This window comes from Pongo abelii, chromosome 15, assembly GCF_028885655.2.
Source record: "Pongo abelii isolate AG06213 chromosome 15, NHGRI_mPonAbe1-v2.0_pri, whole genome shotgun sequence".
NCBI classification, from domain to species: Eukaryota; Metazoa; Chordata; class Mammalia; order Primates; family Hominidae; genus Pongo; species Pongo abelii.
The window spans coordinates 62,314,665-62,342,379 of record NC_072000.2 but is presented as its reverse complement, the minus strand read 5'-3'; the positions used below and the strand labels follow the sequence as shown (position 1 = coordinate 62,342,379).

Here is a 27,715-nt window from a genome sequence, read left to right as displayed (position 1 = left end):
TAGTTATAAGACAAAAATTTAATGAAAATTGGACAGTATGTATAATCCAGGGCTAAATAGTTACATTGGACTGGAGTAGAAATTTAAAATACAATAGATGCTGGAGTAAATGTTACATATTATCATCATCTGATTCATCTTCTTCCTTCAGAGATTCCTGTTAAGAGAAAACAGGTGTTTAAAATTGATTTTTAAAATTGTTATATCCCACACCTGTGGACACGTTACGCTACAACAACCTGAATTAAGTGGTTAAATTCCTTTACTTGTAACTGAATGAACAGTTTTACAATAAGATACCCAAGCAAAGTTAATTAAGCAAATGTTGCTCTAACATGCAATGACTGTATCTTTGATAGAATATATACTTAAGAGGCCTGGTGCAGTGGCTCATGCCTGTAATCACAGCACTTTGGGGACGGGGGTGGGGGGGGCCAAAGTAGGCAGATCACGTGAGGTCAAGAGTTTGAAACTAGCCTGGTGAAAACCTGTCTCTGTATTATTGGTGAAGCCAAAAATACAAACAGTAGCCAGGTGTGGTGGCATGCTCCTGTAATCCCAGCTACTTGGGAAGCGGAGGCAGGAGGATCGCTTGAACCCTGGAAGCAGAGGTTGCAGTGAGCAGAGATGGTGCCACTGCCCTCCAGCCTGGGTGACAGAGCAAGACTCCGTCTCAAAAAAAAAAAAAAAAAGAACAAATATTTAAAGTATTAAAAGTCCTAAAAAAAACTTTGCAATCTAAACCTCCCAAGTTTTTTTTTTGGAACCAAGGTAACTTTACCCACTAGAGATAACCTAGAAAATTTCTTTCTTTAGTTCAACTGAACTATCAGTGTTATTTCACAGAAACCACCCCAGTCTATTTATATTATTCAACACATAATTTTGGTTAGAGAATTTTTTTTTTTTTTTTTAATTAGGGATGGGGGTATTGCTGTGCTGCTCAGGCTGGTCTTGAACTCCTAGGCTGTGATTCCCTGACTGTACCTAGCCAAGAGAAGTTTTTGTGCTGTGGCTTACCTTAGCATATTTCTCTGCTTCTTCCCTTATATCTTTTGGAACAATTTCATGTCTTCCATTAGTTACTGTAAATTAAGCCACATGTGTAAATGAATTTTAAATTGAGTACCATATTGTAACTTGCAGTATACCATAGGATCTACCCAGTCCACATATCTGACTCACCTAAGGTTGCAAAGTTGTACTATGAGTAATACTCGAATATTTTTGTGTGCTGCTTCTACATGAGATTATATGTGCCTACATATTAAGTTCTTATGGAAATGAAAGTAAATTATGCTATTTATAAATCCTAAGCATTAATTTATAGCATAATATCTTAAAACCATGAAATGGATGTTTCAAAAAATAACCTGTTCACAACTTAAGTCAATTATTAAGCAGAACTTTCCCTTCATTAGACAACCTAGTAAATTTGTTTTAGCTTTCATTATATTAGAAAGGACACTCAGTTGTAACTTAGCTGTGGTACAGATCATTCCTAAGGCAAATAAATGTACAAAAACAACTTACATTCACCAACCCAGCTGAGTTCTAGTTCAAAAGCTTTATCCTTAACTTCATCATGTACTATGTAAATTCTAGAATAGAAAAGGGAAAGGTAAGATTTTGGTAACCTCCAAACACTAGTAGTTCACAGACCCATAGTCAGTACAAATTAGAATGTCCGTCCATAATAAAAGTATCTATAAAATTACACAAACACATTCTACATAGTATTTAACATTAGAGAAGACAAATTACACAGGGACTGAAATAAAATGAAACATCTACTCTCCCGACAAATGTTGAATATACCTAATCAACCCAAGTTCAGTTTATTTTTGCACATTGCTTTAGAGATATGACTTGGCTGGGCACAGTGGCTCACACCGGTAATCCCAACACTTTGGGAGACCAAGGCAGATGGATCACTTGAGGTCAGGAGTTTGAGACTAGCCTGGCCAACATGGTGAAACCCTGTCTCTACTAAAAAAAAACAAAAATCAGCCAGGTGTGGTGGTGGGCACCTGTAATCCCAGCTACTCAGGAGGCTAAGGCAGGAGAATTACTTGAACCCGGGAGGCAGGGGTTGCAGTGAGCCAAGATCACACTACTGCACTCCATCCTGGGCTACAGTAGAGCAAAACTCCATCTCAGAAAAAAAAAAAAAAAGATATAACTATAAAAGATAACTCATAAAGAACACGGATTCACTAGGAAGAGGTGTCATTAACTGCCCTTTTAGAATATTTATTTTTTGTCCATTAATTTAAATATTTTTAAAACCAACTAAGTGGCTGGGCACGGTGGCTCCTGCCTGTAATCCTAGCACTTTGGGGAGGCAGAGGCGGATGGATCATGAGGTCATGAGATCGAGACCATCCTGGCCAACATGGTGAACCCACATCTCTACTAAAAATACAAAAATTAGCCAGGCGTGGTGGCATAGGCCTGTAGTCCCAACTACTCGGGAAACTGAGGCAGGAGAATCGCTTGAACCCAGGAGGTGGGGGCCGCAGTGAGCCGAGATCACACCACTGCACTCCAGCCTGGGCAACAGAGTGAGACTCTGTTTCAAAAAAATAAAACTAATTTATGTGCTTGCAATTATTAGTGGTCTCTTCAACCTACAGCTTCTTGGCAGTAGTCTTTTTAAGCCCCTTGTGCACTTTATAATGGCATATATGCCACATAACCTGGCCTTCACATTGTAGTACTTTACAAATTACAGCAAAGAAGGAGGCACTGTCATGCAACATATTAAAGTAACATAAAAAGTATCAAGAGGCCAGGTGCGGTGGTTCACATCTGTAATCCCAGCACTTTGGGAGGCCAAGGTGGGTGGATCACAAGGTCAGGAGTTCAAGACCAGCCTGGCCAAGATGGTAAAGCCTGTCTCTACTAAAAATATAAAAATTAGCCAGGTGTGGTGGTGGCCGCCTGTAATCCCAACTACTTGAGAGGCTGATGCAGGAGAATTGCTTGAACATGGGAGGTGGAGGCTGCAGTGAGCCAAGATCGTGCCACTGCCCTCCAGCCTGGACAACAGAGCGAGACTCCATCTCAAAAAAAAAAAAGTATCAAATTAAGTACAGTAGCAGAGTATAGCTTTATCTAATACTATGCACTGAGTTACATACCTTACTTTTTGGAGGGTCTTCTAAAACCTTGCTATAATATGAGAGGATCTTGATTTTCTAGAACTAAGTAAAAGATAACATGCTGCTCCATTTTCTTAAATGATGAAGGGATGGCTTTCCTAACATATAACACTTAACAGATGACTACCATTATACCTAAATATAAAAGATGGTGAGAACTGATTTCCAGAAGGACTTCAAAGGATTGGTTCAGTGAAGGAAACACAGTATATCATGATAAAATACTATACAATTCGAGGAAGATATCTGACTTCCTTTCTTAGCAGCTCTGCTGTATGTTGGTTCCTAGTGTTGCCGTTATTAACTGACAATCATAGAATGGCTTCTGCTTGTTTCACAACTGAAACTAGGAGGGCGGAGGGGAGGAGGTGGCAAGAGGGGTAAAGGCAGCAGCAGTAATGATGGACCGGTTTATAAGAGACTGTGAGTGTCATGTAAATATTATGTTTATTATACAATAGAGCCCATTGGAATTTTTTTCTTCCACGTATTGTTAGATGTAAAACCTGATACGCTACCATACAGACAGCTGATTGACTAGACCTTGCTCATGTAGTTCTAATGTGGAATACTTAGAGTTGTTATGAATTATGATTATAACTTTTGAATCTAAAAATCTGGCTACACAACGTATTTTGTTGGAATCTTTTTGTAATACCAAATGTCTACACTCTTTGATCTAGAAGAATCACAAAATTTTAGAAACATCACTACCCAGGTTAATTGACTTTTTTATTGTTTACTGTCCAAATATCTGTTACATATTAATAGTATTCTACTTTATATACCTGTAATAAACTATTCAGGGTTTCTTAAGCTGGTTTTTGAAATGTTTCGTAATACTGCTCTTCTTACCTTGTTATAGGAACTTTTATAATAAACCTGAAAAAGTGAAACATATCTTTCCCAAATAAATAGCAGATTATATAAATGAGCCAGCTTCATGGATCATGTATTGAAATAATTAGTTGTAACCTATAAAGTTTGCAAGCATTCTTAGAGGCAATCTTAAGATTACTATTATTAGGACTTAAGAGATTTGAGAAGTTGGGAGCTAACAAATTAAGACTCTAGTGGTATTTTGTATGTCCTTAACCTGTAACAGGAGTTTATTTTGTCAAGCTATTTTTCCCATCCTATTCATTACTACTAAAAAATGTTGCTTAAAAACATTTTCTTCCTTCGTGACGCTTACAATGTTAAACTTACCTTCTAAAAATTATTCACTAAGTTATTTTACAGGAAAACAGCTTCTTAGGATTAATGTAATATATATATACAAAGGTCAAGTGAAATATTTTTGTGGATGGTAAGAAAAATTTCAACTTACATTTTTGCAACTTCTTTAACGATATCACGGCAGGTCATTTCTTTCATCTATAGAAAATAAAATGTATATTGTTCATCAGAAGAACATTTTCCACTTGTGTAATAACTATTTTCACTTTTATACTCAGATATAAAACCAAGGAAAATAACCTAGAGTCTGAAAAAGACCAGAATCGAGATTTCCTGATTCATATTTTAATGTTTTGAAATTTATACTCCAGGCCGGGTGCAGTGGCTTGCGCCTGTAATCCCAGCACTTTGGGAGGCCGAGGTGGCCGGATTGCCTGAGGTCAGAAGTTCAAGACCAGCCTGACCGACATGGTGAAACCCTGTCTCTACTTAAAATACAAAAGAGCCGGGCATGGAGGTCGTGCGCGCCTGTAACCCTAGCTACCCGGGAGGCTGAGGCGTAAGAATCTCTTGAACCCAGGTGGCAGAGGTTGTAGTGAGCCGGAATCACGCCACTGCACTCTAGCCTGGGCGACAGAGAGAGACTGTCTCAAAAAAAAAGGAAAAGAAAAAAATTTATACGCCAAAAAAGATATTCTGAGATAACCTGTAGTTACCACTAACTTTGTGATAAAATTATAAAAATCCACAGCCATCTATGAATCTATAGGCAAACCTGACGTTTGAACGACTGGTGAAGACATCTGATTTTCTTTATAGCCAAGTTAGGATAACAAAATGCAAACAAATCATTAATATCTACTATATGCAAGATATAGAAAGATGAAGGAAGGTGTAAGAAATTATCCTTCGTGGAACTATTCAAAGCAAAAATGCAAAATACCAGGGAAGACTTTGAAGAACCAAGATTTGAGCAGGTTCTTAGAATATAGATTGGATTGGATTTGATTTCAAGAAAGATGAACGTATAAAGCAGAAGTGGGAAACCAAAAGCTTTTTTCCAAATTAGAATTAAGCATTCTTTCAATGAACACTTGGAAATCAAGGTAGAAAAATACCCCTAGGGCCTAGCTGAGGAGTCTGTATGTCGTTGGGTTTTGATAGTAACCAGTGCAAGATTTTATTATTAGACGTGGGTTTCTGAATAGACAGGCATTTCTGAACAGACATGACAGGATCAAAACAATGTTTGAGCAAAGTGCCCTTCATCTATTGTGGATACGTTGGGGGATGATGGAATATAGTGAAAGATAATGGGTGCTCATACAGCAGTCTAGACTTAAGGTGATTCAACTGCTATATATTTAAACTAGATTATCTTTTTTTTTTTAATTTTGAAATCTGGATGCTCAAGCTCTGCCTGCACAACCACATGAGGAAGAAGGAACAATGACAACAACAAAAATAACACTAAATTTAAATTTAAGAATACAAATTTTAGGAAATAGACAAACTATTATTTGGGTACAACTAAAGGCAACTGGCATAGACTCAAATATTTGGGGGAAGAAAAAGACTAAAAGAGATCTAAGGAAGAAAATGTGAACCTCGTTAGTTTGAAACAGTTAAAAAGACAGTGTAGAAACTGCTTAGGCAGTTTGATTATGGGACTATTAGATGATACCTGGGTCTGATAATGGTATAAGGAGAATAAAGTATTTAGGGATCCAATATTACGCCTGCAGCTTTTTTCAAATAGTTCATGGGGGAGGGGGATGTGTAAGTGGTTAACTGAAGTCTAACTAGATAGGTTTGTTGTAAGCTTATGATGTTTACAGTTCTTCATGTTAAGTTGAGGGTGATGGGAAGGGAAAGAAACTGATCTTTAAATTTTTGTCCTTATTAGTTAAGTTCTGTATTTAGTGAATTAATTGCATCCTAAAAAGTCAAACTTGAAAAGCACATTTTAAATGGCAAATATATTTTTTATATATGTTTGTGAAGTTTTTATTTTTTGGTAAACTGACCATCAGAAGAGAACAATGATACAGAGGCAGGGGTCAGCAGATGGATTTTGTAAAGTATCAACTTGTAAATATTTTCAAGTTTATTAGCTGTATGGCTCTGGTTTCTGTTCCGTGTTCCAAATGTTAAAGTCTACTGTTGTATTCTAAAAGCAGCCATGGACTGAATGTAGCTGTGTTCCAATAAAACTTACACAAAAGCAGGCAGTGGGCCATAATTTGCAACACCTGATTCACAGCATAATTTTGTCACAAACTGAAAGTGTTCCTCAATTAAAGTGATTTTTTTTTCTTGATTTTTCTCTGGGATTTATTGTTTTTCCCATTCCTTGCTAGGATTTAACTACAGAAAGACAGATAGTAACTGCTCTAAATATTCTAATTTCCTTTATTTTTTTGAGATAAGGTGTCGCTCTGTTGCCCTGGCTGGAGTGCAGTGGCGTGATCATAGCTCACTGTAGCCCCCAACTCCTAGGGCTCAAACAGTCCTCCTGCCTCAGCCTCCCAAGTAGCTGGGACTACAGGCATGCACCACCTCACCTCGCTAACATTTTGTTTTAGGAGATAGGGTCTCACTCTTTTGCCCAGCCTGGTCTTGGAACTCCTGGGCTCAAGCAATCCTCCCAACTTGGCCTACCAAACTAGTAGGATTACAGGGGTAATCCCCCTCAACTGACATAAATATTCTTAATTTTCAAATTTCCATATAATAGTATGGAGAGATGAAAACAAAAGGAAAAGAGTAGAAGATAGGAACCTAGCATCATACTAGTAAGTGTGCAGTGGAAAAGAACATAGGTCTAAGACTCATAAGGTCTGGATACTGTTCAGAACCAGCTGATTCTGTGGTCCTATGCAGTGTGTTTAATCTGCAGTTGAGCTTGGGCTAAATGACCTCTAAGATCCTTTTGTCAACTTACTAAAATATGAAACAAATCAGGTTTTATAAGGGGTTCTAGAACTTAGCATTGTATAAATGCCAAGCGCTAATAAATATTTTCTAGAAGCTGGTCTTAAATAAGTTGAATGAGTAATTAGTTGAGCAAGGTTCTAGTACAGCATTAACATTAAATGTATGTGAAATTGTATCTCACTTCAGTTTACCAAAACACGCTGACAAATGGTATGCCTGCTTAAAATTTTAGGCAAGTTTCTGACAGGTAATCAATAATATTGAAACAGTATCCATGAAGTCTTTTAAGTTGATCAATGCATGGCTAAAAGGAAGACCAAGTTTTTAAGAAAACTTTTTCACACTAATAGCTGAATTTAAGAGTATAGGCTTTATGCCTTATCTGGCTAGGAGCAAAGTTAAGAGAACCAGTGGAGCACAGCCAGACATAAAAGCTGTGTTCCAAAGAAAGAAAGAATATAGGAAAAATATAACTTTTTAACTCAAAATTTTAAACAAAATTTTCAACAAAATTTTCAAACTAGAGCTTACAGAGATTCATAAATAGGTTTCAAGGATTTTGTGAAATCATATCAAAAGTTGTGTTTTTCTAGATTGAGGCTTTATAGCAGTTATTCAGAATCTATAAAGGGATGTATAACACAACTCTACAGATAATATGTTATCAGCTTTCCCATTTAGTGACTTAGCAGCTTCATAAACTCTCCCATTCAGTGACTTAGCAGCTTCATAAACTCTCAACATCAAACCACACTATATCCTTACACCGAGCTTCTCCAGCCACAGGCTGCATGGGGCCAAACACAAATTCGTAAACTTTCTTAACACATTATGAGATTTTTTTTTTAAGCTCATCAGCTATCATTAGTGTTGGTGTGTTTTATGTGTGGCCTAGGGAAGCCAAATGATTGGACATCCCTGTCTTAGACTGAAATGTCTGCGGTGATAAAATTCACTGGGGATGACGATGTAGTAAAAATTCAAGCATTAATTATTACCTGAAGCTTCTCTATTTCCGTCTTTGCAGCTTGCCTGGCTTTGCCAATGGCACAGCCCCAATAACCCTATTTAGAAAAAAATATAATCATTGAATTAGCACACTATCATATATAATTAATGACTACTAATATTACTATTTATAACCCAGTGAAAGGATGTTAAATGACTTTTAAAAGCAAGTATAGAAAAATATAGTCAAACACAGTCTGATGAATGCCAAAGGGCTCAAAAATATTAAAATACCAAACAATTCTAAAACAACTTGTATTTTTAATAAAGGTATATCCAAAAATATGTAAATTATGTAATCATATACACTTTAAGACATTTTGGGGAACAGGAACGGAAAAGATTTTAGCACTACGACAATGAAAAATGAAATTATATATTCCTGAGAGACAGAAATAAAGTTAATTCCTATGAGTTCGGTACTCTAAACCCCCGATTTTATTATTTTGTATATTTTTTTAAAGATAAGGATGCACAGCCGGGCGTGGTGGCTCATGCCTGTAATCCTAGCACTATGGAAGGCCAAGGTGGGCGGACTACCTCAGGTCAGGAATTGGAGACCAGCCTGGCCAACATTGTAAAACCCTGTCTCTACTAAAAATACAAAAAAATTAGCTAGCTGTGGTGGCAGGTGCCTGTAATGCCAGCTACTCGAGAGGCTGAGGCAGGAGAATCGCTTGAATCTGGGAGGCAGAGGTTGCAGTGAACCGAGACCGCGCCACAGCACTCCAGCTTGGGCAACAGAGTGAGACTCCATCTCAAAAAAAAAAAAAGATGCACACATATATACTTCTGTTACAGCAAAACATATTTAAGAATCTTCATTTTCTTCAATTAGTAAAAATGACAAAAATGTAAGGATAAGAAAACAGTTAAGAAACGGTAACAGGCCGGGTGCAGTGGCTCACGCTTCTAATCCTAGCACTTTGGGAAGCCAAGGCACGTGGATCACTTGAGGCCAGGAGTTCCAGACCAGCCTGGGCAACATGGTGAAACTCTGTCTCTACTAAAAATACAAAAATTAGCCAGGTGTGGTGGTACAGGCCTGTAATCCCAGCTACTTGAGAGGCTGAGGCACAAGAATCCCTTGAGTCCGGGAGGCAGAGGTTACAGTGAGCCAAGATTGCACCACTGCAGTCTAGCCTGGGCGACATAGCAAGACTCTGTCTCGAAAAAAAAAAGAAATGGTAATAATTTAGAGAAAGCTCTTAGAAATCACATTTAAACCTTCTCTTTAAAAGGGAAGGCAGGGCAAGGTGGCTCATGCCTATAATCCCAGCATTTTGGGAGACCAAGGTGGGCGGATTACTTGAGATCAGGAGTTTGAGACCAGCCTGGCTAACATGGTGAAACCTCGTCTCTACTAAAAATACAAAAATTAGCCGGGTGTGGTGATGCATGCTTCTAATCCCAACCTACTCGGGAGGCTGAAGCAGAATTGCTTGAACTGGGGAGGCGGAGGTTTGGCGCCACTGCACTCCAGTCTGGGTGACAGAGCAAGATGTTGTCTCAAACAAAATTAGGTCCAGTGCTGTGGCTCACGCCTGTAATCCTTACACTTTGGCAGGCCGGGGTGGGCAGACCACCTGAGGTCAGGAGTTGGAGACCAGCTGGCTAACATGGCAAAACCCCATCTCTACTAAAAATACAAAAATTAGCCAGGCATGGTAGCACATGCCTGTAATCCCAGCTAATCGGGAGGCTGAGACAGGAGAATTGCTTGAACCTAGGAGGCAGAGGAGGTTGCAGTGAACCAAGATTGAGCCACTGCACTCCAGCCTGGGAGACAGAGTGAGACTCCACCTTATAAATAAATAAATAAAATAAAAGGGATGACATGGCTGGACATCAATGTTCACGCCTGTAGTCCCACCATTTTGGGAGTCCAAGGCAGGGGGATTGCTTAAGGCCAGGAGTTTAGAGATCAGCCCTGGGAACGTGGAAAGACCTTGTCTCTATAGACACCAAAAAAATACAAAAATTAGCTAGGCATGGTGGCATGAGCCTGTATTCCCAGCTACTTGGGAGGCTTAGGTAGGAGGATCGCCTGAGCCCAGGAGTTAAGAGGCTGAAGTGAGCTATGATTGTGTCACTGCACTCCAGCCTGGGCAAGAATGAGGAAAAAAGAAAAAAGACATTAAATACAGTTTTAAGACAGTATTTATAGTAATAAAGGAAAATCACATATTCAAAATACTATATGCACTAGTTTCTATAAATAACATACTGAAAACAACAAATCTTTGATCTGCCTCTTATCGGTTATTAATGATAAACAAGAAAACATGGCTGGGCACGGTGGCTCACACCCGTAATACTCGCGCTTTGGGAGATCCAGGTGGGTAGATCTCTTGAGGCCTGGAATTCAAGACCAGTCTGGCCAACATGGCAAAGGCCTGTCTCTACTAAAAATACAAAAAATTAGCCAGGTGGTGCACACCTGTAATCCCAGCTACCCGGGAGGCTGAGGCAGAAGAATCGTTTGAACTGGGAGGCAAAGGTTGCAGTGAGCCGTGATCACGCCACTGTGCTCCAGCCTGGGCCACAGAGTGAGACCCTGTTCCCCCAAAAAGGAAAAAAAAAAATTCTGTTGGACAAGAGGTTGTTGTAAAAAAGAAAAATTACTTTCCTTGAATGAGTTTTTTCTAATTTCATATAATCTTATAATGAGACTTAAATACTAATGAAATACCATTAAACTAAAATAGAATTTCAAATGATTCAAAAGTACTCACATATGAAACACCTGATGGGTCAATCATGTAGAGTTGCGCACCGTCATTCACACTGTAAGACCCTAACATGAAACTGCATAAAAGTATACAAACAGCTTAAACCATGGCAATAACATAAAAGTATTTTTGAAAAAATTATTAAAATGCAATTATATGTTGTTTTTGAGATAAACTAATACACATATAACTCATAGTAAGTACTTTGAAACAGTGGTTTCAATTAATTAAAACTAGTACATGAGATTATTCAGAATTCATGTAGCTTCTGTTTGTTTAGTATTAATCTGTCTAATGAAGGTCTCCTGGAAAGTCTAGCAGTACAGGGAAAGGAGTAATGATAGATGAAAATCACAACTATGAGAGAGCCCAATAAATAAGGCATAAACACAAAAAGGTCAGGGAACAAAATTCCTGATGGAGAGTATACTGAATCCATGTGAAATTCTTTCCACCCTTCATTCTGTTTCCCAATATCCTGCCAATCATTTCTCTGCAATAATCAGAATTGGTTCAGTGTATTTTTCTATGCTCAACAAATTAGGCTATTAGCTGATTGTATGAAATACTGATTTTCTGAAATTGCGACATACAGTGGGCACTGTTTCCATGAGTTCTGCATCTGTGGATTCAACAAACCACAGATAGAAAACTTTCAAAAAACATTGCTTCTGTACTGAACAACTGTGATTTTCTTGTCATTATTCCCTAGACAATACAGTGTAACAGCTGTATACACTGTGTTAGGTATTGCAAGTAATCTAGAGATGACAACATACAGGAGGATATGCACAGGTTATATGCAAATACTTAACCATTTTATATCAGGGACTTCAGCAACCTTGGATTTTGGTATTCATGGGAGGTCCTAAAACCAATCCCCCACAAATACCAAGGGACAACTACATTTGCCTTAGAGTAGAAAAGAAATCAGCATCATCTTACACATCATATCATATGTGGAATATTTTAACTATTCAATTCCCATCCCTACCGTCATTTCCTTCCATTTTCTACCCTGATATGAGACTTATCCTTCAGAATATGTAGCTCATTGTCACTATTTTAAAGCCTTTCAACATTTCCTTTGAAGAAAATCAGCATGGAGCACAGACTTTTATATGACTAGACTCCTTCCTACATCAATATCATCTCTAAACCTCATACTCTACACACCAAGCATACTTAACTCTCTCTGGCGCACGTATTGTCATACCAGTTCCTGTGCTTGCAACTACCAGGTCTCCCTACATCTCACAGTCCTCCTTGCCTCCTGTCCAGAAACAGTCCGTTCCCTAATTGTTGTCCCTTTATCATATCACTAATATTTTATCAATGTAACTTCACACGTGTGTCTCCACATTTATGACTAACTTAGTGCCCAACAGATGTTTACTGAAAAAGTTCTCTCTGGTCCAGTGCGGTGGTTCATGCCTGTAATCCCAGCACTTTGGGAGGCTGAAGTGGGCAAATCACTTGAGGTCAGGAGTTCGAGACCAGCCTGGCCAACGTGGCAAAACTCCAACTCTACTAAAAATAAAAAAATTAGCCGGGCGTGGTGGCAGGCGCTTGTAATCCTTGCTACTCAGGAGGCTGAGGCAGGAGAATGGCTTGAACCCGGGAAGCGGAGGTTGCAGTGACCCAAGATCATGCCACTGCACTCCAGCCTGGGCGACAGAGTGAGACTCCATCTCAAAAAAAAAAAAAAAAAAAAGTTATGAAAAAAGAAAGTTATCTCTACTATTCTTACTCCCTTAAAAGGAGTAGAGAAGTTAACTGATGAACTCAGAGCTCAGTTGAAAGGTATTTTACATAGTCTGAAAACAAAGTGTTTCATAATGTAATTTAACTGAGAAGCTTAAGAATGACTAATGTCAGCCTGGGCAGCATGGTGAGACCCCGTCTCTACAAAAAAAATTTTGTTAATTAGCCAGGCATGGTGGCCCATGCCTGTGGTCCCAGCTACTTGGGAGGCTGAGGTAGGAGCATCGCTTGAGCCAGGTCAAAGCTGCAGTCAGCCATGATGGCACCACTGCACTCCGGCTCAGGTGACAGAGCAACTGTCTCAAAAAGTAAACCAAAACATAAAACACTAATGTAATATTACCAATAGAATAAAACTCAAGTTTTCTTTAATATCTTAGTAATTAAATATGACTGATGATAAACAACTCAAAGGTAGGACTACAGCTGAGCACTCAGATGTTAGTATATGTATTATTTTGACCAAACATGTTTGACTGTTTTAAGTCATAAGCCAAACATGTCTTTTCATTTTAGAAAAATCTAGTCACAAGTCTTCTCTGTGAAGCCAAATTTGAATATTTATACCTATTCCAGGTCTTTATGCAGCTGAATCCCCACTTTACCCCAAAATAAAATATCAGCACTTCAACAGAAAGAGAAACTGTGCCTAATGGGAATTGTGAGACGTAATTTTTAAAATTACCTAAGAATATCAGGGACTAATACCAGAGAGCTTATTATAATCAGATTAAAGTCACTGTTATCAGTTCCTTGTTTTATAATCACTTCAGACCTATATAGTCCTTTTCACCATTTAAACTTTTTTTTTTTTTTTTTTTTTTAAAAGAGGCAGAGTCTCTATTGCGCCGGCTAGAGTACAGTGGTATGGTCACAGCTCACTCCAGCCTTGAACTCCTGGGCTCAAATGATCCTCTCAAGCAGCTCCTAAGTAGCTGTGACTACAGGCATGTGATACTACACCTGGCTAAATTTTAAATTTTTTTGTAGACATGGGTTCTCACTGCGTTGGCCAGGCTGGTCTCATACTCCTGGGCGCAAGGGATCCTCCCACCTCAACCTCCCAAAGTACTGGGATTACAGGCGTGAGCCATGGCACCCAGCCTCAAGTAGTTTCTATGTACACTGTTTTATTTAATCATTGCCCTAATACTTCTCGACAAGAGTTCCTATTTTTAAGTATGTAAAAGGCTAAGATGCTGGGGAACATAATAAATATCTATAGTACAGATCTGCCTTTTGAATAATTCACAAAATTTCATACCTGCAGCCAAAAGGTCTAACAGCACTGTAGAGTGTATATGCATGCACATACATGGCCACTCTGTCTGCAAGATGCTATGGAGGGAAGCAGAAGAGCTTATTAATAAACTTCTATTACTGTCCAAAAGGTTCCTCAATATGTTATCAACTTACTTTTAGTGGAATGTTGTAGCCAAAGTTAGATCTAAAGTTGGAAGCTTCTTCTCTTGCTATGTCTGCTAAAGAACGAGCATCTGCCAACAAACCTGCTACTGCCTGAAAAAAAAGCACCAGTTTACTAGAGAAGCACATTCCTATCACAAATCAAAGTCTGCAATTAATACAGACGTATTAAACTTTTTTTTAAACAAGTATTACCATTCAAAATAAACTTTTTTGGCTTAAAGGTCTCTCTACAAGGCATTTTGATGCTTCAGTATGAAAGTATAATTTAGAAATTTACTAAGTATAACTTCATTGCTTTGTCCAATGTTCATACTCAGGAAATTTCCTCTTTTTTTTTTTTTTTTTGATACGGAGTCTCGCTCTGTCGTCAGGGCTGGAGTGCAGTGGCATGATCTCCGCTCACTGCAAACTCTGCCTCCTGGGTTCACGCCATTCTCCTGCCTCAGCCTCCCGAGTAGCTGGGACTACAGGCGCCTGCCACTGCGCCCGGCTAATTTTTTTGTATTTTTAGTAGAGATGGGGTTTCACCATGTTAGCCAGGGTGGTCTTGATCTCCTGACCTCATGATCTGCCCACCTCAGCCTCCTAAAGTGCTGGGATTACAGGCGTGAGCCACCGTGCCCGGCCAATATTCAGGACTACTTCTATCATAAATCCTCTTCCCCTGATTTACTACCACTACCTCATTATAAAGAATAAAAACCATGGGTCTTGGTCAGATTTCTTTTTTGAGACAGAGTCTCACTGTGTCACCTAGGCTGGAACGCAATGGCGCCATCTGGGCTCACTGCAACCTTTGCCTCTCAGGTTCAAGGGATTCTCCTGCCTCAGCCTCCCCAGTAGCTGGGATTGGCTAATTTTTATATTTTTAGTAGAGACAGGGTTTAGTTTCGCCATGTTGGCCAGGCTGGTCTTGAACTCCTGACTTCAGGTGATCAGCCCGCCTCAGCCTCCCAAAATGATGGGATTATGGGTGTGAGCCACCGTGCCCGGCCCAAATTTGATCTTTTCTCTAAGGTTATTACAGGTTGAGGATATCTAATCCAAAAATCTGAAATTTAAAACGCTTCAGAATCTGAAACTTTTTGAGTGCCAACATGACACTCAAAGGAAATGCTCAGGCCGGGCCTGGTGGCTCATGCCTGTAATCCCAGCACTTTGTGAGGCCGAGGTGGGTGGATCACAAGGTCACGAGTTCAAGACCAGCCTGGCCAAGATGGTGAAACGCTGTCTCTACTAAAAATACAAAAATTAGCCAGGCGTGGTGGTGGGCATCTGTAATCCCAGCTACTCGGGAGGCTGAGGCAAAGAATTGCTTGAACCTGGGCGGCGGAAGTTGCAGTGAGCCGAGATCGCACCACTGCACTCCAGCCTGGGCAACAGAGTGAGACTCCATCTCAAAAAAAAAAAAAAAAAAAAGGAAATGCTCAATAGAGCTTTTTGGATTTTGAATTTTCAGATTAAGGATGCTCAGCTGATGAGTATATAATGTAGATATTCCAAAATCGAAAAATATCCGATATACTGCTGGTCCCAAGCATTTTAGATGAGGGATACTCAACCTTTAAGTGTTTTGTTCTAAAAGGCACAGTTGCAAATCTTTTTCAGCCTATTGGCTGAATAAACTACAATGATAAGCCATTCATCTTTCAAGATTTGTGGCTTTGAACTGCAGTTACTAGGCTGGGCGCGGTGGCTCATGCCTGTGATCCCAGCACTTTGGGAGGCCGAGGCGGGGGGATCACCTGAGGTCAGGAGTTTGACACCAGCCTGGCCAACATGGTGAAACCCTGTCTCTACTAAAAATACAAAAATTAGCCAGGTGTGGTGGCGGGCACCTATAATCCTACCTACTCCCAAGGCTGAGCCACGAGAATCACTTGAACCTGGGAGGCGGAGGCTGCAGTGAGCCGAGATCACGCCACTACACTCCAGCCTGAGCAACAGAATGACATTTTGTCTAAAAAAAAAAAAAACAAAAACGAACAAAAAAAAAAACAGAATTGCAGTTACTATGTATGTGCTGAGAGGCCCTGAGGCACTGCAGTGAAATCACATGTTAGTGTGGCATATTTTTCTTTTTTTTTTTTGAGATGGAGTTTTGCTCTTGTTGCCCAGGCTAGAGCACAGTGGTGCAATCTCGGCTCACCGCAACCTCCACCTCCCGGGTTCAAGGGATTCTCCTGCCTCAGCCTCCCGAGCAGCTGGGAGTACAGGCATGCGTCACCACACCCAGCTAATTTTTGTATTTTTAGTAGAGACAGGGTTTCTCCATGTTGGTCAGGCTGGTCTTGAACTTCTGACCTCAGGTGATCTGCCCGCCTTGGCCTCCCAAAGTGCTGGGATTACAGGTGTGAGCCACTGCACCTAGCCTAGTGTGGCATATTTTAAGTTTGGAGAAAAATGTCCAAGTAGTTCCGTTTGAACATTAGATTGTTTTACTACATTCCTTTCAATGCCGTCACATCTTTGAGAAGCTTGGCTGTTAGTGGTTGCTGTCAAAAAAATTAAGTACTGTGCAAAAATCAGTGTGGAACAGGAAATGACAGTGGCTGCATCCAAATTTGGGAGGTTGTGCAGTGTACATACTAGAAATTTTGGTTGCTTAAAATAAAACATTTTAATTTTTAAATAAAAATATTTTTCACTATGTGTGTATTTTTTTTTTTTCAAAAATGGCTACTAAGTTTTTAGGATGTAAACACTAAGTTCTTTGGACCTAAATACTTAATAAACGAAACCATTAGGTATTTTCAGCCTAGGGAAGCCATGAGAAAAACTACTGAGACACTTAAGGTACCATAAACCAACTAAGTTTTTGAAACCCTCTAGCCTAGGACAGTTACAGAATTTAAAAATGGTATCAAAATCTTTAATAGCCTTTTTTTCCTACGCTACCCAGTAATAGTAATAATGATAATTACTAACAGATACTGAGCACTCATTACATGTTAAGCATTTTACATAATAATGTTTAACCTCACAACAACTGTATGTGCCAAGTACTATTATCACCCTTGTTTTGCAGACAAGGAAATGGGTGTTTAGAATAGCTTCCCCAAGGTAACCCACGCCAGTAAGTGACACCACTTAAAGAATCTTCTATTGCTTTAGAGAAAGCTTACTGTAAAGTCACATAATTCTCAAATCACTTAAAGATGACAACTGTGGAAGGAGGGAGGATATTAAGTCTTAATTTTCTCCAGCCCTCTTCAATGTCTAATGTTGACCGGGCACACTGGCTCATGCCTGTAATCTCAGCAACTCAAGAAGCTGAGGCAGTAGGATCGCTTGAGCCCGGGAGTTCAAGACCAGCCTGAGCAACACAGCAAGATCATATCTCTTAAAAAAACCCAAAAAGTTAGCCAGGTGTGATGGCACACTTGTAGTCACAGCTGAGGCAGAAGAATCACTTGAGCCCAGGAGCGCAAGGTTGCAGTGAGCTATGATCATGCCACTGCACTCAAGCCTGGGCAACAGAGGAAGACGTGTGTGTGTGTGTGTGTGTGTGTGTGTGTGTGTGTGTGTGTGTGTGTGTGTGTGTGTGTGTGTGTGTGTGTGTGTGTGTGTGTGTGTGTGTGTGTGTGTGTATGCATAATTTTTTTCAAAATATAAACTTCTTCTAGTACATAAGTGTGTGTGTGTGTGTGTGTGTATGCATAATTTTTTTCAAAATATAAACTTCTTCTAGTACATAAAAGAATACAAGATCACCTCCTACTAGCTCGGTTACAATCTAGCAAGTTTCATCAAAAAGTATCAGTTTCACTGGCAATAATAAATCTGTTCAGCATTATTCTTAGCAAACTAACACAAGAACAGAAAACCAAAAACCACATATTCTCTCTTATAAGTGGAAGCTAAATGATGAGAATTCATGGATACAAAGACAGGAACAACAGACATTGGGGCCTACTTCAGGGTGGAGGGTGGGAGGAGGAAGAGGATCAGAAAAAATAACTATTGGGTCCTAGGCTTAGTACCTGGGTGACGAAAAAAATCTGTACAACAACAACAAAAAAAGTAAAAAGAAAATTTACATATACACAATGGAATACTATTCATCCTTAAAAAGAAAATGCTAGTCTGGGCACGCTGGCTCATGCCTATAATCCCAGCACTCTGGGAGGCCGAGGCGGGTAGATCACTTGAGGTCAGGAGTCCGAGACCAGCCTGACCAACATGGTGAAACCCCGTCTCTACTAAAAATACAAAAATTAGCTGGGTGTGGCAGTGTATGTGTGTAATCTCAGCTACTTGAGAGTCTGAGGCAGGAGAACTGCTTGAACCCGGGAGGCAGAGGTTGCAGTGAGCTGAGATCGCGCCATTGCACTCCTTCCTGGATGACAGAGTGAGTCTCCGTCTCAAAAAATAAAATAAAATCCTGTAATTTGCAGCAAAATAAAAAAATCTGTTCAGGAGAAACATACTGTTGAGATAAAATAATCTTTGAAGAAGAAAAAAATTAGCTTTATGGTTTACTGGTTATACTTTATCAGTACTTTTTGTGTTTGTGTGTAACATTAAATCTCATTTAGATATAAGAAAGCCATCAGCTGAACGATATGGGTCATATAAGGTGTCTTTTCATTTAGAAAGGGCTCTCGAGTAACATGCAGACCCAAGTTTGAATCCCAGCTTTTCTTTACTAGCTGTGCATCTATTTTTTCACCTGTGAAAATGGCATTAGGCCGGGCGCAGTGGCTCACGCCTGTAATCCCAGCACTTTGGGAGGCTGAGGCAGGCAGATGGATCACTTGAGGTCAGGAGTTCGAGACCAGCCTGGCCAACATGGTGAAACCCTGCCTCTACTAAAAATATAAAAATTAGCTGGGCATGGTAGTGGGCACCTGTAGTCCCAGCTACTTGGGAGGCTGAGGTAGGAGAATCGCTTGAACCCAGGAGGCAGAGGCTGCAATAAGCTGAGATGGCACCACTGCACTCCAGCCTGGGTGACAGAGCGAGACTCTGTCTCAAACCAAAAAAAAAGAAAATGACATTGATATAACCTTCACTGGGTTGTCAAGATTAAACAAGGTAATTTATGTAAAGAGCTCCCAGCATAGAACCTAATATACAGATATTCTCCTTTCTTCCTTTCCTTTTCAGGTGGCAGGGTTAGAATCATTTCATTCTTTTTGTTGTTTTTTTTTTGTCGGTAGTGGTTCTCACAAAGCCAAGTCTGCCATCTATGTAGGGTAACTTTAGTATATGTCAGTCATGTATTTATGGCTTGGCTTGCAATTTAGTCACTCACAACTTAGATACCAACTGCATGAATAACTTCAGTGATGCCCTATGAAACTATTATGGATGTGTTCACTTTTCCTTTTCATTAAACATCCTTTCCTGATGTTCCACCTTATATAAAGGTGTTCGCTATCTGATGGCATCTTTGACAGTGATCCCCACAAGAGATACAGAAAGCTAAAGATTCTTCACCTCTCAAGCATATACCTTCATTAGTGATGTGTGCTGCCAAGATCTCATTTCTACGCATACTCCCCACCCCTCTCCCTCACCTGCTCTTCTTTCAGCAACTTGGTTTTTCCCCTATCACTAATAAGGTTATGAGAATGCTGCCTTTCTACTGGACAGTGAACTGGACAAATGCAGTAACTTGCTCTGATTACTTTTGTGACTGCACAGTGATCTATTCCAATCAGTTACTTCAAAAGAAATTGGACAAGACAAAAAGGAACATTTTAAACATGACCTTACCATTCCAACATGCCGATCAACATTAAAAAGTCGTTTGTTGGAACCTTCTTCATAAAGTTTAGAAAGGACTAATTTTTCTACCCCAAAGACAACACCATCTTTGCATCTGATTCCAATAGCTGTACTGAAACAAGGAGAAGAAAATCAGTTTTTTAACTGAAAATAAAAGAAACTTCATAAACTTAAGTTTACCAAAAAAACAAAATAAGTAACATTTAAGGCATGCCAAATACCTTAAAACACTTGAAAATCAGGAAGAGAAAATACACTAAAGTGTAATAAATACATTAAATCCATATAAATATCATGTCACCCTCCCTCCAGAATCCAGTACATCATTTGACTAAAAATATATTAATATGTAAGTATAAAAATGATGCTAACGAAACACAATATGGCACAGTGTCTGGCTTATGATAATCATGTTATAAACAAATGTTGACATAAATTCATGTCCATTAAAAATGGTACATAACAGACATAAAAGGTTAGATACAAACTAAAAAGTTAACAGTGACTGCTCTGGGTAGAAGGATTATGATTTATTCTTCCTTTTGCTCATCTCTTTCTTCCAATTTTTCCATAATAAACATATTGCTTCTAATAAATATATAAAAATAAAATATATGTTCTGCTACAACTGTTTAAAATAAAAAGATCTTAAAATAACCTCTTAAGACCAGGCACGGTGGCTCATACCTGTGATCTCAGCATTTTGGGATGCTGAGGCAGGAGGATCTCTTAAGCCCAGGAGTCCAAGACCAGCCTGGGCAACTTGGCGAAACCTGGCTTAGCCAGGCATGTTGGTACACGCCTGTAGTCCCAGCTACCTGGGAGGCTGAGGTGAGAGACTGCTTGAGCCCAGTTAGGTGGTGGCTGCAGTGAGCCAAGATTGCACCACTGAACACCAGTCTGTGCAACAGGGTGAGACCCTGTCTCAAACACACACACACACACACACACACACACACCCTCTTAAGTAAAATGTGGACAAATTACATGTTGCCATTTCAAGATGAAAATGTGTTACACTTTATTCTTCTATTCCTTTTTAATAAAGATAGTTCTGATCGGAAACAATAGAGACAAAATAAGCAATGCTTGATTGTACAGTTTTCTGGTAAAATTATCTCAACTTTTTCTTTTTTTTTTTATTTTAAAGAAATGGAGTCTTGCCATGCTGCCCAGGCTTGAATTGAAGTCTGGGGCTTAAGTAATCCTCTCACCTCAGCCTCAGTAGCTGGGACTACCGGCACAACTTCTCTATTTTGGATAATATCACCAAGCTCTACATCCTCCATGTTGAGCTTCTATTTACTATTAATTTTTTTCTTCAAAATTTCCTTCATATCCACTTCTTTACAATAATTATACCAGCATTGCGATCCTTATAATTTCAGGCCTAGATTACTACAGCATCTTTTCTACTTCTCTAATCCATTTTATCTAAGACCAGCATAATTCCTAGCTTTGTTTCATTTTGCCATAATCATAATCTAAAAAGGGATCCACAACCTAAAAAGCAGGGGAATTGTGTTATTCACAGGCCTCTTAAAATATGATGAAACTATGGCATTTCTTCCCAGAAAAATGAACAGATGCACACAACAAATTTTCTAAGAATTTCTGACACTCCTTCCCCAACACTTTAGGTGTCTTCCATGGCTCCCCTTGCAAGTTTAAACTCCTGAGAGTCTGGCAGAGCCCCCTGAGCATATTCAACTTCCTGTTATAAATTCTGTACTCTACTGGTTACCTCACTGTCAACCTTCAAAAACCTCATGTTCATTTTTGATTCCATGTCTTTGAGGTTATCCTGGATGCTAGAATACATTTCCTCTTCACCACTGCCTATTTAAATGAATTTCCCCAAAAGGTTTGCAAACTTAGTTGAACTCAAGCTCTACAGGTCAGAATGTAACCTCAGGACTTTGGAAGGCCCAAGTGAGAGGATTGCCTGAGGCCAGAAGTTCAAGACCAGCCTGGCCAACATTTTGAAACCCTGTCACTACTTTTTTTTTTTTGGAGATGGAGTCTCGCTCTGTCTCCCCAGCTGGAGTACGGTGGCATGATCTTGGCTCACTGCAACCTCTGCCTCCTGGGTTCAAGTGATTCTCCTGTCCCAACCTCCCAAGTAGCTGGGATTACAGGCGCCAACTGCCACGCCCAGCTAATTTTTTGTATTTTCAGTAGAGACGGGATTTCACTGTGTTGCCCAGGCTGGTCTCGAACTCCTGAGCTCAAGCAGTCCACCTGCCTCAGCCTCCCAAAGTGCTAGGATTACAGGCGTGGCTCACGCCCAGCAGGCAGCCTGTCTTAATGATCTCAACTCAACATCTTCCACACTGTTTAAAATATTCTTGAAAATCTGGAAATCTCTGAGATCCTTTCAGGCAGTCTTCGAGGTCAAAATTATTTTCATAAGAATTCAACGACTTCGGCTCACACCTATAATACCAGCACTTTGGGAGGCCTAAGCAGGCAGATCACTTGGGCTCAAGAGTTCAAGACCAGCCTGGGCCACATGGTGAAAACCCTGTCTCTACAAAAAATTTGCGAGGCGTGGTGGCACATGCCTGCGGTCCCAGCTACCTTGTGGGGCTGAGGGAGGAGAATAGCTCGAGACCAGGAGGTCGGGTCTGCAGTGAGCTGTAATCACACCACTGCACTCCAGCCTGGGTGACAAAGCGAGATCCTATGTCCTGCCCCCCAAAAAAGTTTTTTTTTTAAAAAAAAAGGAATAATAGGCTGGGCGCAGTGACTCACACCTGTAATCCCATCACTTTGGGAGGCCAAGGCAGGAGGATTACTTGAGCCCAAAGTTCAAGACCAGCCGAGGCAACATAGTGAGTGAGACCGTGTCTCTTTTTTAAAATAAATAAATAATTTTTTTTTTTTTTTAAGTAAGAAGCTATCATTTGTTCACTTTGGGTGTAGTATCAAAGGACAGGTTACATACATCTTTAAAAAGAAGAACTTTTAGGCCGGGTGCCGTGGCTCATGCCTGTAATCCCAGCACTTTGGGAGGCTGAGGCAGGCGGATCACCTGAGGTCGGGAGTTCAAGACCAGCCTGACCAACATGGAGAAACCCTGTCTCTACTAAAAATACAAAATTAGCTGGGCGTGGTGGTGCATGTCTGTAATCCCAGCTACGCGGGAGGCTGACAGAATCGCCTGAACCTGGGAGGCGGAGGTTGCGGTGAGCCAAGATCGCGCCATTGCACTCCAGCCTGGGCAACAAGAGTGAAACTACGTCTCATTTTTAAAATCCTAGCTTTTTCTTTTTTTGAGACAGAGTCTCTGTTGCTTAGGCTGGAGTGCAGTGGTGCAATCTGGGCTCACTGCAATGTCCACCTGCCAGGTTCAAGTGATTCTTCTGCCTCAGCCTCCCAAGTAGCTGAAACTACAAGCGTGTGCCATCACACCTGGCTAATTTTTGTATTTTTTAATTTCTTAGTAGAGACAGCGTTTTACCATGTTGGCCAGGCTGGTGTCAAACTCCTGACCTCAGGTGATCCACCCGCCTCAGCCTCCCAAAGTGCTGGGATTACAGGCGTGAGCCACCATGCCCGGCTGCATTTTTTTCTTCATTCAGGAAAAAAACACATTTGTTTTTAAGGTTTCAATTTTTAAAGATATTTCCTCATCGTTGAATAAATCCGACTTTTTAAAATCATATTTAGGCTGCCCGCGGTGGCTCACGCCTATAATCCCAGCTCTTTGTAATCAACAAGAAATATAGGACTGGGGCTACTCTCTGGGAGTCCGAGGTGAGCAGATCACTTGAGGCCAGGGGTTTGAGAACAGCCTGGCCAACATGGCGAAACCCCGTCTCTACTAAAAATGCAAAAATTATCTGGGCATGGTGGCACATGCCTGTAATCCCAGCTACTGAGGAGGCTGAGGCAAGAGAATCACTTGAACCCAGGAAGCGGAGGTTGCAGTGAGCCAAGATCGTGCCACTGCACTCTAGCCTAGGTGACAGAGTGAGACTCAGGTCTCAAAAGAGAAACAGACATAGAAAAAATCTTTGCTGAATCGAACATGTGACTAATTGCATAAGACATTTAAAACACAAGATGTATGAGAAATAAAAAATAACAAGGTCACAAACCTAATGGCTAAGGAAGCCTATGATACAAATCAAGAATTTGAAAATGGAAAACAGATGATAATGAATGTGATTTATACACTCTGCAACATGGATAATCTAAGTGGATAATCCTGGAATCAACGAGAAATATAGGACTGGGGCTCATGGAAAGCATCTGGCCTAGAAAGAGATCTGGAAATGAATAAATTGAGATTTGGGGACATATACTAATTTGTACCAAAGTAACGTAACAAAGCCTAATCACCAAAAATATATAAAATAAAAGGAGACATGTAATACCTGGTTAAATGTTTCTTACCTACTATTTTCCACAGCCTTCATAGCATATTCAACTTGAAAAACTCTTCCGTCAGGAGAGAATGTAGAGGCTGACAGGTCATACTTAAGGAGAAAAGGGCAACAGTAAGCTTGTATCTTTGGCAGTAATGACCATACAGTTTCTTCCCCTCTAAATGGCTTAAACATCAGGAACCTGTTATATCTCAACAAAGACCTTGCTTTCAAGAGAGGAAAGGGAAACTTGTCAGAGCAGCAACAGTAGCTAAGATAAAGCTATATACCTTAGATTTCAGCTATTGAAGAGTAATGGATACAAGTCCCAGGTGAAGTCAGAACACTTTTCACACAGACTACAAAACTCATTTTTGAAAAAGATTAATATGGGGCAGTAGAACCAGCACTGGAGTTCGAACATTTAAATTTGTAACGATAACTCTGCCATTAACAAACTAAAAGACTTTAAACAAATCATTCCGCATTCACCAAGCAGTTAATGAGTATCTATTATGTTAGTCACTATACCGAATACAAAGGTCATCACTCATTCATTAAGTCCTTCAATTTCAAATCAGACATGAATCTAGGTGCTAGAGATACAGCAGTAAATCAGAAAAGGCACTAAGATGAAAATAAAAGAGTAAAGCAATGGAAGGAACTACTACAGACTACATCATCAGGGAAGGCCTTCTGGGCAGTTATATTTAGGCTGAGTCAGACCTAAATGACAAGGAGCTAGCCATTTAAGATATGAAGGAAAAGTCTTCTTGGCATTTGGCACAAAGATCTTAGGGTAGAAATAAGGCTAGCACAGTGAAGAAACAGAAATAAGGTCACTGTGTCCCAAGCACTGTAAGCAGCAGAAGAGTAAACTGTGTTAGTGAGGTAGCTGAGGGCCAGATTATGTTGGGTCTTCCAGGTTGGAATAAGGACTTTGTATTTTATTCTAAATGCAATGAGAAATTTAAGCAGGGGGAGTGGTATCATCTACATTTTTAAAAACATCATTCTGGCTTTATGTGGAAAATAAATTGTAGAGAGAACAACAGAAGCAAAGATAAGGTGTTCCAAAGATAGTGGTAGTAGCTTAGAAGAGAGAAGAGGTAGAAGGGAATATTTTTTGAGAGTAAAAAAATAAAAATAATAAAAATAAACTTGCTAGGCCGGGCGTAAATGGCTCATGCCTGTAATACCAGCACTTTGGGAGGCCGAGGCGGGCTGATCACGAGGTCAAGAGATGGAGACCATCCTGGCCAACATGGTGAAACCTCGTCTCTACGAAAAATACAAAAATTAGCTGGGCGTGGTGGTGCGCACCTGTAGTCCCAGCTATTCGGGAGGCTGAGACAGGAGAATTGCTTGAACCTGGGAGGCGCAGGTTGCAGTGAGCCAAGATCGTGCCGCTGCACTCCAGCCTGGCGACAGAGCAAGACTCCGTCTCAAACAAAATAAAAAAAAAAAAATAAACTTGCTAAAGCGTTGGTTCTGGGAGTAAAGTAAAAAAAGGAATTAAAGATGAATCACAGATTTTTTCATATGACCATTCACTGAGCTGAAGACTGTAGTAGATGCAAAATGGCAAGGTGAGGAGAAAACCCAGAGCTCTACTTTCACATGCAGTACAAAATGACTTTTAAACGATCAAGTGGACAGACATGTCAAGCAGACAAATATTCATATCTGGAGTTCTCGGGAGAAATGAAGACAGGAGATAAGCCTTCAGCAGTGGTACTTTCTGAGTCTGTTTCCTGATCTGTTAAACCCAGATCATTAACCCTACCACTGTTACTAAAATATCCCACATGGTTACATTATCAAGTATTCTTTAAAAGGTTTGTAGAATGAAATACTATCAATTGAAGGTAATATTAATATAATTGCAAAGTCAGTTTGCTACAAGATTTAATATTGAGCATTTACTCATCCAAGAAAAGTATGGCAGAACTTTAGCATTCATAACCGAATGGATTAAACCATTCCAGACATAAGTTGCCTATTATCAAATTTACAACACCAGTACTTGAACTTAAGGCTGAGCATGAGGATCTTGTTAAGAAGTAGAAATTGAGGAACTGAGAAACTCATTATTCACTAACTCTAGAGCAAATAACCAATAAATCTTTTAGAAACTGTATTTTCTATATAGAGAAGTACATAAAAGGAGTAAACTGACTGCACATATGCAATACGTTTAACAAAGGAAAGCCAAACAAGTTAACAAGTCCCACTGCAAAATCCTCAACAGTCTGAAAAGTCTGAAGCTGTTAAGTTCCTAAGTAACCATTTAAACGTTTACGGAATAAATGTCTACAAGCGCTGTTAGGTAATTTGTATAGGAAAAACGAGAAAGGAAAAACTGAAGGATTCATCAGATTGTTTTTCAGACCATTTTTATTAGTTCTGTTCCGACAGGGTTTCCAGTGACTCTTAAACTGAGCGGTCAATGATCTGCACACTTAAAGACAGAGAAGGCCCGTGAATCAGCAGCACCCTGGGAACTGCAAACGCAGTCCACAAAAAGCACGATCTCCAGACCGTGGAATCCCAAATCTCACTGCCTCGGTGGTTCTCAAGAGAACACACTATTTCAAGCCCCACGAGTTTCCACTTTCGGTTTCCCTAAGTGGCTGAAGAAAGTGACTCAGCAATCCAAAGCGGTCCAAACCTCACTGCGGCGACGCCAAGCCGGCTACACCTGCGCTGAAAAGCTTCAGGAGTCACGGTCACCTGAGACGCAGGCCTAGCATATAGGGGATAAAGACGACCGGTCTCCAAACAGCTGCAAATGGCCCACCCAGCCGAAGGCGGTCTCAGAGCACCGCGGGTCCGCGAACCCCATGTGGTGTGTCCGAGTTCCCTTCAACCCCAATCCTTAGGTTAAAGTATTACACCGACAGACAGCGAACTCACCCCGGTGCCGATTGAGCTCATCGTGCTAAACCCAACGGGACGCGTAGGGATTCCAGGCCTGGAGCGCTTCCCCTATTCCACAGGATGCCGCAAACTAGTAACAGGCCCGCTCATTGGCTGAACCGCCAACCAATAACTTTTTTCTCTGTGGCTATTCCGCGGCTCCGGCCCCCAGGACGAGGAGTATTGTGGGAAAGAAGCGGGACGGGAGAGACTGGAGGCGCGCATGTGCAGAAGCAATGGAGGCGGGGTTGGGGAAAGCAAAGATTCTTCCTTCAGTTTACGTACTTTGAGCCGCTTGGCATCGTGGTATCTGAGAAGCTGCTCTAGTCCTTTCTTTGGAATTATTATTTATATTTTATATTATTATTCTCTCCTCACTTTATTCTTTCTTTAAGCCAAAGGGAGAGATGCTCGTATACTCTCACAAAAAGTAGAAAAAGCAGTAGGCGCGAAGTAACCTGTCTTCCTCCGCGTCCCG

The 27,715-nt window shown here is 40.3% G+C and overlaps 1 protein-coding gene across 2 annotated transcripts; it reads right to left on the bottom strand.

Annotated features, from left to right (window-relative positions):
- On the bottom strand, positions 1-27,435 carry PSMA3 (proteasome 20S subunit alpha 3). Of its 2 annotated transcripts, XM_002824793.6 has the most exons (11): positions 27,235-27,435; positions 24,347-24,429; positions 19,934-20,057; positions 14,201-14,302; positions 14,049-14,122; positions 11,024-11,096; positions 8,279-8,344; positions 4,495-4,541; positions 1,534-1,601; positions 1,021-1,085; positions 1-157 (listed from the first exon to the last, which is right to left on the bottom strand). In XM_002824793.6, exons 1-11 carry the CDS (start codon positions 27,253-27,255, stop codon positions 113-115), a joined length of 768 nt encoding a protein of 255 aa, XP_002824839.1. In that variant the 5' UTR covers positions 27,256-27,435; the 3' UTR covers positions 1-112. The 2 variants fall into 2 exon arrangements, with proteins under 2 accessions (XP_002824839.1, XP_063571950.1); XM_063715880.1 differs by lacking the exon at positions 1,021-1,085 and having other exon boundaries at positions 27,235-27,376.
- Between the last annotated feature and the right edge of the window lie 280 nt (positions 27,436-27,715).